The sequence below is a fragment of the Clupea harengus genome, chromosome 3 (genome assembly GCF_900700415.2).
Source record: "Clupea harengus chromosome 3, Ch_v2.0.2, whole genome shotgun sequence".
NCBI classification, from domain to species: Eukaryota; Metazoa; Chordata; class Actinopteri; order Clupeiformes; family Clupeidae; genus Clupea; species Clupea harengus.
Window position 1 is genome coordinate 17,904,194 of NC_045154.1, and position 17,580 is coordinate 17,921,773.

Genomic DNA, 17,580 nt, shown 5'->3' on the forward strand with positions numbered 1-17,580 from the left:
CAGAGCGGTGAGCCCAGGTGCAGTCATGCAGTCAGACACTCAGCAGTGTGTACACGTTTGGAAAGGGACTTTATATAAGTGTGGAGCTTCTGCTTTGCACCCTCCTAGTTAGCAGCTGAAGAGCCGTGTGAGCTGATTTGTCAGTGTTAAATCTAGAGGAGTTACTTTAGTCATGTGGTCCTCCAGTGAGCTTGCTGTGCAGTGCTGCGGACTGGTTATGAAGTGGAGGACATTACAGTCACGTGACAGAGAACAATTGCATTCAAACAGACACACACACACACACACACACCTGCAGAGATTATACAAGAGATTACATGCAGAGATTATACAAGTACTGCCAGGTTTTTCTAAAGGGGTGAATTCTTACTCCAAAGATCAGCTTCAATTTGTTAAACTCAATTGTTTATTGACTGAATATACAATCACAGAATGAAAAGAAAACAAAAGAGAAAAAAAAAAACAATAAACAAAAAGAACCCAAATGTCCTTTTGAGACTGCCTTTGGCTCTATATGAAATGTTCTTGACTGTTTTGCTGACATCGCCACATAAGGTACTAGTAAAGTTTACAGTGGCAGAGATATAAGGTACTAGTAAAGTTTACAGTGGCATAGATCCAACAGCCAAACCTTTCTTACAGCAAACTCTACATAAAAATCATTGACTATTGTGTATCCAGCTCACAGCGATATATATATATATCTACTGAAATGTGTTTTTGTAAACTGAACTGTGTTGGGCCAATGTCTTATACCCATACACATATCATATATTTGTTTTATTCTTTTTATTTATATTTGTATGCTCATAATGAATAGGAATCTGGACTGGATCTTCAGAACAATGTTTATAACTGTAAATAAAGCACTAGTGACACGACTTGGTTGGTTGGTTTTCTGGTAAAAATGTGATATGGGAAGATACATATTTGCATAATTGTTTTCTGATGCCGTCAGTCGAAACTATTTAGTATGAAGTAGAATGGTGTACTCCAGTTCACATCTATGCACATTTCATTTGAGCTGCGAAATGAAACATGTTCACATGAAACGACTTTTTCCCCCATAAAGAACAGAGGACTAGACATGAACTAGGGTGAAAAATGGATGAAAATACACATATTTTACATCAAGCACAAAGAACTTTTATATTGTGCATACTAGTAATACACATAGTCGATTTTACAAAAATAATTCGGTTGCAGTAGAGTTTAAAATACATCATTTACAGAGTGTTGAGTTGCTAGCACACAATACCCCCAGGACTTCAGTGAAAAAAATTCTGCATACGTTTCCAGGTCCTCCAGTCAGTCACATCTACGAGAGAATCCACCATACACATAACACTGACACACGTCACAAACAACAAGGACGAACACTATTGGACTGAGCGCTTCACTCTCTGCCGTTAAGTCCTCTCCGGTACACGGCCCAGTCTTCAGGCAGCGCTCGGGACACAGAGCCCCTCTAGGAGGGGACATGTACACAAAGACACCTAGCTAAATCCATTAATCCTCTTACACCCTCTGCACCCTCTCCACATGTGAAGCCATAAACAGAGAGAGCGATGGCGATAGACAGCACACGATGCTCTGCCTTCATTGACATGGGATCAGTTTGGATTGAGCGTCACTTAATGTTGCCAAGTCACGTACCAAGCTAATGAAAAAGAAAGCGGTCGTGGTGGTGGTGGTGGAATGTACATCTAATGGAAGAGGAGTCATATACATCCTTAACATTACTTTCCTAAAGGTATGTTTGAGAGAACTCTTGCACTTGCCTATGAACACCTGCAAAATGCTTGATTGCCGGTTCTGCAATACACCATACACACACAGGCACACACGCACGCACACACACGCACGCGCACACACACACACATACACACATACACACACACACACACACACACACAGTAAGAACTGAGTGCACCAGCCGGTCCAGGGCTCGTCTTGTTGGAGAGGTGGAGGCGGAGGACCTGAAATGGATGGCCAAGGTGAAGTTGACATCGCAGTTGGACTGAACCAGCGAGGGCCACTGGGGGTGTGAGGAGGGAGAGGCTGCAGTTGGACTGAACCAGCGAGGGCCACTGGGGGTGTGAGGAGGGAGAGGCTTCAGATGGACACGGGGCAGATGATGATGCCATCCCCCTTCAGATGGACACGGGGCAGATGATGATGCGATCCTCCCTTCAGATGGACACGGGGCAGACGATGATGCGATCCTCCAGCATGACGCTGAGCACGAGGAAGACGAAGTAGAGCATGAACATGGTGAAGCCCAGCGCTTTGTTCATCTTCCACTTGCAGGAGGCAATGGAGATGATGACGAAGAGGAGCATGAGGAAGAGCAGCACGATGGCGCAGAAGAGACCGTTACTGCTCACCATCACCGGGGCAAAGTTGTGCATGCTGGACCACATCAGCCAGGGAACCGGGAGACTGGGGAACGAGAGAAAGAGAGAGGGGGGAGAGAGAGAGAGAGAGATGGGGGGTCAAAGAGAGGGAGAGAGAGATGGAGGGGCAAAGAGAGGGAGGGAGAGATGGGAGGGAGAGAAAGACAGATGAACATTGTGGAGAGTGAGGACAATAGAAGAAGAAAAGGGGGTGGTGCAGAAAGAGAGAGAGAGAAAGGCAAGAGAAGTGTAAATGATGAGACAGGGGGCAAGAGAAGTGTAAATAATGAGACAGGGGGCAAGAGAAGTGTAAAGTGAGTGTATGAAGTGTCTGAGACAGGTTTCTGGAAGGCCAGGACACTTGCTCCTCTCCAGATGTGTAGGCGAAGGGCTCTACAGTTTGAGTGAGCTGACTCACTGATGACACATTTTCGTCTGAAGCATCAGATTTTTAAAAAAAAATGTAAAACTTCTCCAGTCCTCTCTCCTCTACATTCACACAATAGATATTTGAAATATGTCCTACAATGAACTTGACTGAATTACAGAGATATTCTTTAGAGATATCTTTAGAGATAGCTAAGCTCTGCAGGTTCAGTGTGATGTTGCAAGCTGCTTTAGATAAATGTGTATGTTAAATACCTAAACTCAAACTCATATTCTGCAGATGTGTTCTGAATACAACAGAACACAAACACACAACTATAGTTACCCCTGACTTACCCCACAGTGATGTCGAAGATGTTGCTGCCCACTGAACTGGACACGGCCATGTCCCCCAGGCCTTTGCGTGCCACGATCACGCTGGTGATGAGGTCAGGGATGGAGGTGCCCGCGGCCAGGATGGTCAAACCCATGATTTCCTCTGAGATGCCAATTGTCTCACCCACCTGCAGGACAAACACACCTGTCATGTGGTGCAAACTAGAGTACAGGCACACACACACAACATTACACTACACTCATACACACAGCACTGTACACAAGGGCACAGCCCTGGCACACACACTAGTACACTCTGGAATGACACAGAATTTGCAAGTTACTCGAAAGCTCCATCAAGCTGTATGTGAAGAACAACCACAGAATGTTTTAGATTCTAGAATGTTCTAGAATGGTCTAGGCTGGTATAGAATGGTATAGGCTGGAAAGTAACGTCTCTTACCTGATGAGCCCACCAGACCATTAGGTAGGAGAAAACAGCAATCCATGTGATAGAGCCAATGAAGGTGATGGCAAAGAACCTCCTAGAAGCCTGCGAAACACAACCCAGAGGTCATACGCCACTTCCAGAGGTCATACGCCACTTCCTGCGTGGCTAATTGTCCTTCACCTGAGTGCTGAGCATGTAGGCTATTATTTTCTGTGAGTGTTTCCATGCCGCCGCCACAGCCACTCACCAACATAAGGGACGAGCTGAGATCATCTAGGGGGACAGAACCCTATTTTGCTTCTTAAACTAAGCTTTTACCTTGCTATTAGTATCCCCTATTTCCATTTTAACCACATTATTTAAGGTTCTGTTACAAACTTAGAAAAATTAGACATTTTAACCATCCACATGTATATATGCATACGTAATGCGTTCCTCTTATAGGGCGTATATCAACACAGCCCTTACTGGATTGCGGACGTCAGGGACGGTCAGCCACAGGGGGAAGATGATGGGCAGCAGGAGGAGGTATGTGGCCTGTTTACGCCGTGTCTCTGGCCACTCCAGCGACAGAGGCTCCTCATTCTCCTCCTCCTCTTCCTCCTCTCCTGCCTCTTCTTTGTCGTCATCGTCACTCTCATCATCATCATCGTCATCGCTGTCATCATCGCTGTCTTCCTCACTATCATCCTCATCACCACCATTTCCACCATGTGCAACAACAGCCATCTCCTGCCCCTCCTACAGACCAGGAGAGGTCAAAGGGGAAAGGTCAAACAGGAAGGTCAACAAGGGAGAGAATGTGTGGAAGGCTCAAGCCAAGGGAAAGTCACTGAGGTCAGCAGAGATTACAGAAAAACAACAGACAGAAACACCAACCCCATTTTAAAAAGCCATGAAGACCCCAGAGGAAGATGTGACAGAGAATACACAAAGGGTAAGGGTCAAGGATAAAGGAAAAGGTTAAGCACAGAGGTCACACAGTGTAAGGTCATAGAGAGATAATGTGATATTGAACATGGATAGAAGACACTGGAAATGGAGAGCAGTTTTTTTTCATCCACAGGAGGAAGTACAGAACATGGATGCCCAGCTAACAGCTAGCATGCTACACAACTTCAGTGCGTCCCAAAGAGGACAGAGGCTGGGTTGTTGGATTAATTCGTTGCCACAGCAATTGTTTTCCAAACTGCCTTAAGAGAATGTTTAGTATTTATTGTTTACACTAAGCCCATTCTCAACTCAGTCCCTCCTGCATGTAGAGGAGGTCTTAACTCAGTCCCTCATGCATGTAGAGGTCTTAACTCAGTCCCTCGTGCATGTAGAGGTCTTAACTCAGTCCCTCATGCGTGTAGAGGAGGTCTTAACTCAGTCCCCCGTGCATGTAGAGATCTTAACTCAGTCCCTCATGCATGTAGAGGAGGTCTTAACTCAGTCCCTCGTGCATGTAGAGGAGGTCTTAACTCAGTCCCCCGTGCATGTAGAGGAGGTCTTAACTCAGTCCCTCGTGCATGTAGAGGTCTTAACTCAGTCCCCCGTGCATGTAGAGGAGGTCTTAACTCAGTCCCCCGTGCATGTAGAGGAGGTCTTAACTGAGTCCCTCGTGCATGTAGAGGTCTTAACTCAGTCCCCCGTGCATGTAGAGGGGGTCTTAACTCAGTCCCTCCTGCATGTAGAAGAGGTCTTAACTCAGTCCCTCCTGCGTGTAGAGGAGGTCTTAACTCAGTCCCCCGTGCATGTAGAGGAGGTCTTAATTCAGTCCCTCGTGCATGTAGAGGGGGTCTTAACTCAGTCCCTCCTGCATGTAGAAGAGGTCTTAACTCAGTCCCTCCTGCATGTAGAAGAGGTCTTAACTCAGTCCCTCCTGCGTGTAGAGGAGGTCTTAACTCAGTCCCCCGTGCATGTAGAGGAGGTCTTAATTCAGTCCCTCGTGCATGTAGAGGAGGTCTTAACTCAGTCCCTCATGCCTGTAGAGGAGGTCTTAACTCAGTCCCTCGTGCATGTAGAGGAGGTCTTAACTCAGTCCCTCGTGCATGTAGAGGTCTTAACTCAGTCCCTCTGGCGTGTAGAGGAGGTCTTAACTCAGTCCCTCGTGCATGTAGAGGTCTTAACTCAGTCCCTCTGGCGTGTAGAGGAGGTCTTAACTCAGTCCCCCGTGCATGTAGAGGAGGTCTTCTTCAGTAGGAGTCTGACACATCTGAGGTGTTCAGTCTCCACAGCAACTAAATGAGTTGTGTGTGTCTAAACCCTCCTGAGTTGTGTGTGTCTAAACCCTCCTGCGTTGTGTGTGTCTAAACCCTCCTGAGTTGTGTGTGTCTAAACCCTCCTGCGTTGTGTGTGTCTAAACCCTCCTGAGTTGTGTGTGTCTAAACCCTCTGGAGTTGTGTGTGTCTAAACCCTCTCGAGTTGTGTGTGTCTAAACCCTCCTGAGTTGTGTGTGTCTAAACCCTCTTGAGTTGTGTGTGTCTAAACCCTCTGGAGTTGTGTGTGTCTAAACCCTCTTGAGTTGGAGAACCTCACCTTCTGCTCCTCTGGCTCCTCCGGCTTCTCCTCCGCCTTCTCTGCAGACTCTTCTTTCGCCTCTTCTTTATCCTCTTCTTTCTTCTCCTCTTCCGCCTCTTCTTCTGCCTCTTCTTCCTTCTCCTCTTCCGCCTCCATTTCTGCCTCCTCTTCTTCCCCTTCTTTACCCTCTTCTATATCCTCTTCTTTCCTCTCCTCTCTGGGCTCTTTTGAGGGGTCACCCTCCCCCACGGCACCTGTAACGTCACAAGGCGACATTATGAAGACCAGAGAACGTACAACACAAATTAATTCTACACACTAGAGGCGTTCTGGTCTTTAGTTTACTGTGTCTACTTCTGAAGTGGATTCTGCGATTGGCATGATTATTTATATTATATTATTGATTATATTCAACATAAACAAGTAACAAGTGCAAAGCTGTCTAACCCTACTGTTCTCTTATGAAAAATGTCACACAAATCATTGGACATGTGATCATATGGAAACTTTGTTACATTTATTTTTATGAGGGAGGCAGACCCCCCCCCCCCCCCCAAACTACTGTTGCCGTGGTGAGCCTGAATGCAAAACGTGCACACTTGAATATAAGTGTAGAATATAATATAATATTCTGAGTTGTTTAATGTGTTTTGTTTATTTATTTTGTCTGTTTTGTTTTGTTATGGTTTGTTTATTTTTTTGTTGTATGTATTATGTAGCCTCAATCAGGGCATTGCTGCAAAAGAGCCCTGTGCTCAGTCAATTCTCCCTGAATAAACAATGATGATGATGATAAAAAATGCACATCTTCACATAAGTGCTATAGAGTATCTTCCAAACGAAGAACGGCAGCATGCCCAGGTGGGGCAGAGATAGCCTTAGCAAGAACTACGTCTGCCCTGCAGATCATCATACATCATTTAGCATCTCATGTGAAATTCACCAATTAGACATAGCGCTGTTGCCAGCACGCGCCTCACTGACACGATGGCAACATGATGTGCCGAGGAGTTCATGCGGCCGCATAATAAAGGAAGGGATGGGGGAGAGACTGCAAGATGCTTAATGAGAAGCACAATGAGCAGTGTGTGTGTGTGTGTGTGTGTGTGTGTGTGTGTGTGTGTGTGTGTGTGTGTGTGTCTGTGTGCGTGTGTGTGTGTGTGTGTGTCTGGCACCCAGCCCTGCATCAGCACCTTTCATCCCATGAACACTGGAAGCACAGGAAGCAGGTGTGCTGCCTCTGCTGCTGTTTCTAGCTCTACTATCCCCAAGCTAGACACATACACACACACACACACACGCACACACACACACACGCACACACACACAGACACACACACACACACACACGCACACACGCACACACAGACACACACACACAGACACATGCACACACACACACACACACACGCACACACACACAGACACACACACACACACACGCACACACACACACACACACACACAGACACACACCTGCTGCCGCTGCTGCTGTTTCTAGCTGTACTCGCCCCCAGCTAAGTGCTCTAGAGGACCAGCTCAAGCAGCAGCAGTTTGCATATGCAACAGATCCCAGCCCAGGACCAATCTGACCACGCTGACACTACAAGCACACACACACAGACACACACACACACACACACACACACACAGATCCCAGATCAGGACCAATCTGACCACGCTGACACTACAAGCACTACCAGGCCCGGGCGGATTGGATGGGAGACACTAGACGTGGGAGGTGAACATTAGACATGTGGGTTGGGTTGGTCTGGAGACGTACCGTCAGATTTCTGCTGCGCTTTAGCCTCGAGTTTTGCTTTGGCCATTTTGTTCAGAATCTGAGCCTTGTCTTTGAATTTCACTGTGTGGAACAAATCACACTGAGAGTTTACAGACTGCACAGAATGAACAAAATACACATCAAATAATGAATTTTTTATTTCAAATGCACCAAACGAAGAAACAGACCAATGGCCTCATCTACAAAGAATAATGAATGACATCAGAGAAATTCTACAAATCACAAAGTCACCTTAGAGAGTACATTTCCACAACCACGACACTGACAACACATCAACAACCAGAACACTGACAACACATCAACAAACACAACACTGACACCACCTCCACAAACACGACACTGACAACACATAAACAACCAGAACACTGACAACACATCAACAAACACAACACTGACACCACCTCCACAAACACAACACTGACACCACATCATCAACAACAACTCAGCCCATAGGTACAACATTGACAACTTAGGCTGTAAAGAAGCAGGGTTGCCAGATTCCAGGGCTTTCTTGGTATGAGAGTGCCTCAGTCACAACGTTAGAATCGGATGCATTGGTATCCTTGAAAAGAGGCAGCCCCAAATTGCCAAAAGCCTGTGAGATGGCAACCCTGCAGGATCCTTCCTCTTACCTTTCCCCTGCACTGAGCAGCCAGCCTTTACCTCTCCATTTAAAATAGTTTCTGACAAACAGAGATACAGAACACACATATCAACAGCCTTTACCTCTCCATTTTCAAATAGTTTCTGACAAACAGAGATACAGAACACACATATCAACAGCCTTTACCTCTCCATTTAAAATAGTTTCTGACAAACAGAGATACAGAACACATATATATCAACAGCATTATGTCTGTTATTATTATCTGTTTGTGTGTGTGTGCGTGTGTGTGTGTGTGTGTGTGTATGTGTCTGTGTGTGTGTGCGTGTGTGTGTGTGTGTCTGTGAGTGTGTGTGTGTGTGTGTGTGTGTGTGTGTGTCTGTGTGTGTGTGTGTGTGTGTGTGTGTGTGTCTGTGTGTGTGTGTGTGTGTGTGTGTGTGTGTGTGTGTGTGTGCGTGCGTGCGTGCGTGCGTGCATGCGTGTGTGTGTGTCTGTTTGAAAGAGAGTGATCGAGAGAGAGAGACAGAGAGAAAGACAAACAGAGGCCGTGTGTGCCTGTGTGAGAGAGAGAGTGAGAGTGAGTGAGAGAGACAGAGAGAGAGAGAGAGCGAGAGAGAGAGAGTGAGAGTGAGAGATAGAGAGAGAGAGAGAGAGAGAGAGAGAGAGAGAGCCCTATCGAGATAAAGGGATTGTGCTGGTGGAGGCTGGCTCTTATCCAGCTTTCCTGAGCTCAATCAAAAGCTGCTTAATGAGGAGCCGCACAGAAGCACTGCAGGCCTCGCCCCTGGACCCCGCACCGCCCGGCCTGCTCCAGAAGGTCACATAAGGTCATTGCCCAGCAGAGCCCCCACACGGCCGCCCTGTCACGCTGGGCACTGACCCCAGCCCGCCCTCAGGCCCCCCGCTGCCCGCTGCACACAGACAGGTGCCCCCCCGGCGAGACGTGCCCTTTTCAGACTGCCCAGGTAGCCTCTGAGACACGCCTGGGGGGGGCGGGGGGCCGGGGGGGAGGGGAAGTGATACATGACATGGCTGTTTGCTTTGTGGCCCTCAGAGGAAACGCGTATGCTAATCCATTGTCTGTTCACCTGAGGCTTCACAGAAATGCAAAGGTCACGGACTGCCACGCTGATTATGTTCTCTGCATACCGCTCTAGCAGTCTTCTTCATTGATTATGTTCTCTCTCCATACCTCTCTAGCATTCTTTATTGATTATGTTCTCTTAATACCTCTCTAGCAGTCTTCTTCATTGATTATGTTCTCTCCAGCAGTCTTCTTCATTGATTATGTTCTGTCCATACCTCTCTAGCAGTCTTCTTCATTGATTATGTTCTCTCTCCATACCTCTATAGCAGTCTTCTTCATTGATTATTTTCTCTTAATACCTCTCTAGCAGTCTTCTTCATTGATGGCCATATCAACTCTATCGACTATGTTCAAAGTTATCTTCATAGGTGTAGCACCTTATATATACACACAGTCACAGTTACAGTCTGAGACAGGCTGTGGATCAACACCAGAACTTTGTCCAGCACGAAATATACATAGTTAGCACAAAATAAAATAGATTTGTAATGTCTGGATAGTAAAACTGCAGTGCATGTTTAAAATCTGAAATGACTGCTTTTGCAGTGAGGCAGGTGGGAAGCATCATCTGTCAAACAAGCAGTCACCATGGAGACCGTTTCAAATGCTCTGTCACCACTGAATCACTTATGCCAGAGCACGGCATTTATCTGCTTACAAGATGTCTGGACTTAGTGCTACCTTCACTTGGAACGCTTTGCTAATCCATTTTACCAGGAGAAGGACAAAGGGATTTTGGGGCGACATGAAGCATGTTTCTTCTTGTTGGGAGTGAAAAAGTGAACTCAGCGAGCAGAGTGCCTATATTGTGTCAGGCACTTGATCACTACTTTGCATTTAAAAGTGCAACTAAGAATTTTTGTTGACAAAAAATGCAAATGCCTCTGGACTCTGACAATGATGTGTAACTCTGATGGCCGAATATGACCTGCCCTCTACATCATCAATGATGTGTAACTCTGATGGCCGAATATGACCTGCCCTCTACATCATCAACAAGTGTGTGAGAAAAACCCCCAACTAAAACAGAGTATCCACATGCACAGATAGAGACACAGACACACCCTTCAGATATGTGGAATGACTGCAGGCCCAGACCAACACTAGCAGTAGGCCAGACCAACACTAGCAGTAGGCCAGACCAACACTAGCAGAAGGCCAGACCAGCACTAGCAGTAGGCCAGACCAACAAGACCAGTAGGCCAGAGTGTGCACCTTTGGGATGCATTCTTATCAACTGTATGATGTCATTTGTATGCCATAACAGTGGTGCAATTTACACACTATAGTGCTCATCCAGATGTTCTGTCTATCGGCACTATAGTGCCCATCCAGATGTTCTGTCTATCGGCACTATAGTGCTCATCCAGATGTTCTGTCTATCGGCACTATAGTGCCCATCCAGATGTTCTGTCTATCGGCACTATAGTCATCCAGATGTTCTGTCTATCGGCACTATAGTGCTCATCCAGTTGTTCTGTCTATCGGTTGTGGCCAATGCAGACTATTAACAATTTGATCGTGACATGACAGAGAAAACCTATTCCTCTCTACTCTTACTACTGCTGTTAATCCACACATAGAGTCTATTAGTCTCTTACTACTGCTGTTAGTCCACACATTGAGGATCTCACTACTGCTGTTAGTCCACACATTGAGTCTCTTACTACTGCTGTTAGTCCACACATTGAGTCTCTTACTACTGCTGTTAGTCCACACATTGAGTCTCTCACTACTGCTGTTAGTCCACACATTGAGTCTCTTACTACTGCTGTTAGTCCACACATAGAGTCTATTAGTCTCTTACTACTGCTGTTAGTCCACACATAGAGGCTCCTTTAGCTGAAATGGCAGGCAGGAGTCTAGGCCGAGCAACGCAAGATTGTGGTCTGAAGTCCCACGGGAGAAAAGACAAGGAGTGAAGCGTGTATCTGCACTATAAAGAAAATGGCTTTGACTGAAAAAAAGAGCAGATAAGTTATCAGTGAGATGTGCATCATACTGTAAGTGCCTGGACTCTCAGCAGCCAGTAAGTGACTGATCTCCTCCCTCAACACTGTCCATCTTACACCAGCAATCATGGACATGAGGACAACCTGTCTGTCCAAAGGGTCTGCACGAGTATGAGGACAACCTGTCTGTCCAAAGGGTCTGCAGGACACATTGGTGATGGTGTAAGAGGCCTTTGCGGTGTTTGTGAGTAAAACCCCATATTGTGTAAAGGACCTTGAGTAGGGGTGTTGAGTAAAGCACGATGTAAGAGTGGACTTTCATTCAGACCTTCATTGATTCACTCTTACGTTCCTGGCGGACCACAGTCATCTCTTACCCTCACCCATCTAGTGTGGATCATCATGGGGGACACAGTCATGTCTTACCCTCACCCATCATCATGGGGGACACAGTCATCTCTTACCCTCACCCATCTAGAGTGTGGACCATCATGGGGACCACAGTCATCTCTTACCCTCACCCATCTAGAGTGTGGACCATCATGGGGGACACAGTCATCTCTTACCCTCACCCAGCGGATCGAGAGTGTGGATCATCAGCTGGAAGATGGTGCTCCTCATGGTGCTGTTGTGAAGTGAAGCAGAGCTTCCTCCTCGCTGGAGCGCCGGCTTCAGCTGTGGGGAGGAAACACACACACACACACACACGCACGCACACACACACACACACACACACACACACACACGCACAGACACACACACACACACACACTCTCTCATACACACACACACACACACACACACAAACACACACACACACTCTCTCATACACACACACACACACACACACACACACACACACACACACACACACTCACACACACACACACAAACACACACACACACACACACACACACACGGTCAGATGAGGAAGAAGGGCTCGTAAGTCTCACCTATAGTCTCCACCTCCCTACCCCGCCCCAAACTAATATGGAATCTTTCATTGCTGTCTAGCACATTGGATTATGGCTGCTTAAATAGTGAGGTTGTCATTAAAGTAAGCTCAAATACACATCTCAAACCTTTGCTGTTACAATGCACTGAACTGAGCAATTGAAATATCTTCAAATATAGATACAACAAAAACAAGCAAATGAGACCATTATCAGCATGCAGGGTGGGTGAAAGTAAGGCAAACTAGTGTCTTTATTTTGTATTCTTTATTTCTGTTTTTACCTTCAATCGACTCTTGTCTTCTGGATCATGAGGTCGACTGTCTTCAACAGCAGCAGTGCCAGTGTCCTGTGTGCACGAATGATTTGAACAATATTGGAACATTGGCAGATATGGTGGCCTTCGTCAAGACTGAAGTCAAGATCAAGACTTTAGTGCAAAGCTCAGAGAAACACTACAGTGGATGAATCATTTGCATGTCCCATCAAATACTGATTAGTGACATCCTCTGGCATGAAGGGGATATTTTGCTACATCCTGCTCAAATCTGTTACCTTCCATAACGGCACTTCCTGTTTGGGTTTGTTCTGATGATTCTTATCATTCACATGGGATTATTATCTCTGGAAAACCTACACAGCCTAAAACAAGCATCCATTTTCTCTTATGGGATTTAAGAGTAACCTGTAAGATCTATCTAACCCTAGACTATCACTGTCTGGATCATCCTCAACATACTACTACACAGCATTACCAAATGGAGTACTTTAGAACAACCTTCCTCATTACAGAGATCGGCCACTCAACATAGGGTTTACCTGGTCTTAGATCTAGGCATTTGGCTTCATAAAGCTCTCTGGTAAGCCTTCTTACTTCATCCTATATAAGCTTCAATCACACTAACTGCACTTACACGCTATATATATATGTTTCACTGTTTGTGCACTGCTGTCAGCTGTAAAAAGATTTCAGGTGGTGGTCATTGAGCAACTTTGCCCCAATAATGTATGGAATCCATTCAATGGAACGTGTCTTACTATAGGAAGAGGGCTATAATGAGATTGATATGCACCCTGACACCTGCCAAATCTCATCTTCATTTAAGTTGAAAGTCTGAATTTTAAGCATTTTACCTAGCATTTTTACATTGCTGAGTACTTTATACATAATATATTCAATATACTATATATAACTAAATATAATATATTAATTTCAATGCAAAACTGAATAACACATGATTTTAAATGAATGAATGATGAACACATGCAATATATTTGACCAGATATTCTGCAGCATTTGGATTGCCTAGGGCCTCCATCCCGGGTGACTGTGCAGGTATCACTGGAATACATTTGGCCCTGATCTGGCCCTGTTCTGGCCCTGTTCTGGCCCTGTTCTGACCCTAATCTGGCCCTGATCTGGCCCTGATCTGGCCCTGTTCTGGCCCTGCTCTGGCTCTGTTCTGGCCCTGTTCTGGCCCTGATCGGCGCTCCAGAGGCGGCTGCTAGTGGGTGTGTTAGTGGCAGATTAGGGAGGTGCTGATCTCAATTTGTGCTGAACACGAGAGGCAGGGGATGAGCACGTACTTGCGTGCAGGCCTCCCTGGATCTCCGAGCCGTCCGAAAAACAAATGAATGCTGTTGTTGTTTTAAAGAACAGAGCGATTAACAAACATCTGTTTCTGGTGCTGCCTCAAATGAAGCAGCACCAGAAGGACGGTCAAACATTTCTATACAACTCATCAGTGCTGGCCGGGGCCCTCACACACCAGGGTTCCCTTTCAGGCGGCCTCTTCAAAGGCTGCGGCACGCGCGCCGCTATCTCCATAATGAATAAACATTAGAAAATCACATTAAACGCTTGTCTGTTCCAGGAACCGAACAATGCCAGGGAGCTGCTCACCCCATAACAGAAGATTACCCTGCTATCAAGAGTCCTTCGCTTTTGTTCAGGCGAGGCTCACCTGACAGCCTTTCATGCACTTTCTGCACTATGAATGGGAAGGCTGTATAAACAGTTAAAGGAATCTGGTGGCATTTGCAATTCTGTCCCCATTGCTGATACTGCCATTACAACTGCAACTGTGCTTGTATCATTTCACGTACCAGGATGGCATTACTCTCTCGTTAGGGTTATTTTTCTTCTTCTCAGTGAACAAGTGAATTAAAGTGAAAAATGCTGCCTCATCATATGTTCATTCTCACAGTGCATGTGCAACACCTTTCTACCTGTCAGAAGCTCTGAAAGACCCGACTCTTCAGAGAGCACCTCTCCCTTCCTCTTCCTTCCTCTTCCTTCCTCTACCTCTCCTTATCCTTCCTCTAATGCTATCTCCTCTAACTAATACTTAACTCGCACTTACAGTAGTTACATTCCTGCACTTTTTTTATTTCTTATGTAAAGTAGTATTTATTCATTGTTACACTAGGTCTCTATTGCTCGTAGCTTGATTGTTCTCTCCTTTGTACGGCGCTTTGGATTAAAGCATCTGCTAAATGACTAAATGTAGATGTACATGCAACAGTAGCCATAAGTAAGGCACACACACCTTCTCCGGTTCCTCCACAGCGATGACGATGTTCTTGTGCTTCATGAGCTGGCCCTTGACGGCCGACTCGATCTGCACATTGAACTTCATGAACACCACATAAGAGGTGTAGCCCCCGATCAGCATGCAACTCTCCCAGGGCATGATGGTGTTGTCCAGGAAGAAGACGATGAGCATGATAAGGTCCAGGATGTAGAAGGAGACGTCCCGGAAGAGCGGCCACCAGGTGAGGTGGAGCATCTCTCTTGAGAAGACGGCACACATCCCGATGACGAAGAGGATGTTGAACACGGCCGAGCCAACAATGGTGCCGATGCCCACGTTGCTATGGGAGACGAAGACGCCAATCAGGGAGGTGAAGAGTTCCGGGGCGGAACCGCCGGCGGCCATGAAGGTTGCCCCGGCAACGTCGTCAGAAATCTGCAACGTGTCCGTGATCACGCCCAGTGTGGGAACGAAGAACTCGTCACACACGATGGCCAGGGCTACAAACATGTAGATCATCCCAAAGATGTGGAGGGCCACCCAGCCATTGCGTCTGTCCTGCACGGAGAAGATGTCATGTGGGTACTCTGCCTTGGCAATGGGGATCTCGTCACCAGCTGCCGTGGTGGTGGTGAGGGTGGTGATGGGCACAGGGGTTGTGGGGGTCGCGGCAGGGGTAGGAGCAGGGCTGGGCTGGGAGCTGGGATCCACGAAAATGCAGTGCACAACCGTCCTGTTTGTGGTGGTTGTTGGGGGCAGTTTGGTCGAAGATGTAGTTGTCTTTGTTGTTGCGTTTGTTGTTTTTGTTGTTGTGGTTGTTGTTGTTGTTGTTGTGGTTGTTGTTGCTGTCATTGTTGTTGCTGCGTTTGTTGTGGTCAGCGAATTTGCTGTAGTCATTGTTGTGGTTGATGCTGCAGTTGGTGAAGATGCAACAGAAGTTACCACAGGATGCTCCACCACGGTTGAATTGGTTGTGTTCACCGGCTGGGTACCGGTGCTAAGGGCATCTTCTCCAGCAGTCTCTTCTGGCGTTTGCCCCACCGCCTCCACAGTCCCATCCATGGGATCATCTCCAATCTGAGCCTCCAGCCAAGGCTCTGGTAGCCTGGCACGGACGGTCAGCTGGTATATGCAACACAGCAAAATTCCAGAGAGAAAAAATATAATCCTGCTCAGGTGAAGTCTCTTCCTGCGAGTCAGATACATGTTCCCTGGTGGAGGGTCCAAACAGATGGAAGTGTCGATTTGCTATTGAGTAAGAAATTGCATATGGGAATTATATCAGCCAGACACCCCAAAGACGCCCCCCACAAAAGGCTGGGGGTGGAAGGTATCCTGACACGGGCTGTTTCATCTCATCCTCAGTGCGTCCTTCCTTCAGCCTGCAGTGGATACAGAGGGAACAGAGGGTTGAAATGATCACCTCGAGGATTAAGCAACAGGTGACACAGTCGAGCGTTGCCCCCCTTCCGCATGACCATATTGATTTAACGTTACTTATGGAACACAAGTGACTGTTTTGAGGCACACAGTGAGGGTACGCAGTGGTGTGTTGCTATAGATACATAAGTGCCACATCTCCGTTTGTCACACATCTGCAAAAAACTGATTTTAGCGCACCACACGCAGCCATACAGTGAGGTACGCTGAAAAAAAAAACATAGACCAGTCTAGACATGTAGTCTACGTGTGGTGACTTTTAAATAGAGCATACATCTACTTCTATAATTACTTTAGAGGGAATTAACGACCTCCTATGGTTAGAACAAACCGGCAAGGTTATCCAAGGTAGACATAGGTTATGCTACCTATCGTCAAATCAGAGTCGTTTGTTTCACCTCAGTTTTTAATAGTGACACTCCGACGACACAAATACATTACTAAGCCTACAAGTTATTGATAACTTAACTTAAACATATCGCTTCTGGGACAGACACGTCACATTGAGAATCGAAGCTGGTGATATCTTACCGGGGATGACACGACGTCTGTGGACAACCTGCGACGTTGTGGATGGAGAGTGCTACCCCCACAGCTGGCTTGGCGAGACCATCGGCAGAGCGCTCTGCAGGCTGTGCGCAGAAGCCCGGTTTAGGTCAATCAGGACGCACCGCAGGACAGCTCTTCACAATGGATCAGCATTATACCTAATACCTGAAGTCTTATAAGAGGATTATGTGTACCTTCTCCACTACACTCTCATTAGACGTTGAACCATTTTCTGCCTAATTATTTCGACTGTGCAAACTGACGATTGGTTTTCAAGTTGGAGATGTTATTCGGGTTAAAGGAGAGGCTACAGATTTGACATAAAAGTGAACAGATTTGACATACATTTTATTTCAGGTATTATTGGCCACAGCAGTAATCTGCCAAACTCTTAAACAAAATGGGCTACATGAGAATGCAAAATTTGTCATTTTAGATTATTTTGCATCAACCTTGTTTTGCATTACATTTGCATCACCTATCTCCTGTTGTGAAAGAGATATAATCACTAATACTAGAATGTATATATTTGTACAAGAGTATTAAACAACTGCATCAGGCTAGCTACAGAATGTAACTGTAAAGCCACTGTGAATCAATAGCTG

At 46.3% G+C, this 17,580-nt stretch overlaps 1 protein-coding gene across 5 annotated transcripts; it reads right to left on the bottom strand.

The window, feature by feature from the left end:
* Window positions 1–1,123: 1,123 nt before the first annotated feature.
* Window positions 1,124–17,338, bottom strand: slc24a1 (solute carrier family 24 member 1). 5 transcript variants are annotated; one of them, XM_042704800.1, is made up of 11 exons: window positions 16,958–17,336; window positions 15,002–16,368; window positions 12,736–12,801; window positions 12,065–12,173; window positions 8,488–8,538; window positions 7,835–7,915; window positions 6,070–6,305; window positions 4,018–4,290; window positions 3,562–3,651; window positions 3,120–3,286; window positions 1,124–2,442 (listed from the first exon to the last, which is right to left on the bottom strand). In XM_042704800.1, the coding sequence occupies exons 2-11, from the start codon at window positions 16,190–16,192 to the stop codon at window positions 2,193–2,195; spliced, it is 2,514 nt and encodes an 837-aa protein (XP_042560734.1). In that variant the 5' UTR covers window positions 16,193–16,368; window positions 16,958–17,336; the 3' UTR covers window positions 1,124–2,192. The 5 variants fall into 5 exon arrangements, with proteins under 5 accessions (XP_042560734.1, XP_042560736.1, XP_042560735.1 ...); XM_042704802.1 differs by lacking the exon at window positions 8,488–8,538 and having other exon boundaries at window positions 12,071–12,173; window positions 16,958–17,334; XM_042704801.1 differs by lacking the exon at window positions 8,488–8,538 and having other exon boundaries at window positions 16,958–17,334.
* Window positions 17,339–17,580: the final 242 nt, after the last annotated feature.

What these genes read in the sequence shown, in the direction of transcription:
- slc24a1 (XM_042704800.1), bottom strand. Translation starts at nt 16,192, where the DNA reads ATGTATCTGACTCGCAGGAAGAGACTTCACCTGAGCAGGATTATATTT. An exon ending in CTGCTCAGTGCAGGGGAAAG is followed by an intron (nt 7,916 to 8,487) that starts GTAAGAGGAAGG and finishes TGTTCCACACAG; the next exon opens with TGAAATTCAAAGACAAGGCT. An exon ending in TCCCTGACGTCCGCAATCCA is followed by an intron (nt 3,652 to 4,017) that starts GTAAGGGCTGTG and finishes TGTGTTTCGCAG; the next exon opens with GCTTCTAGGAGGTTCTTTGC.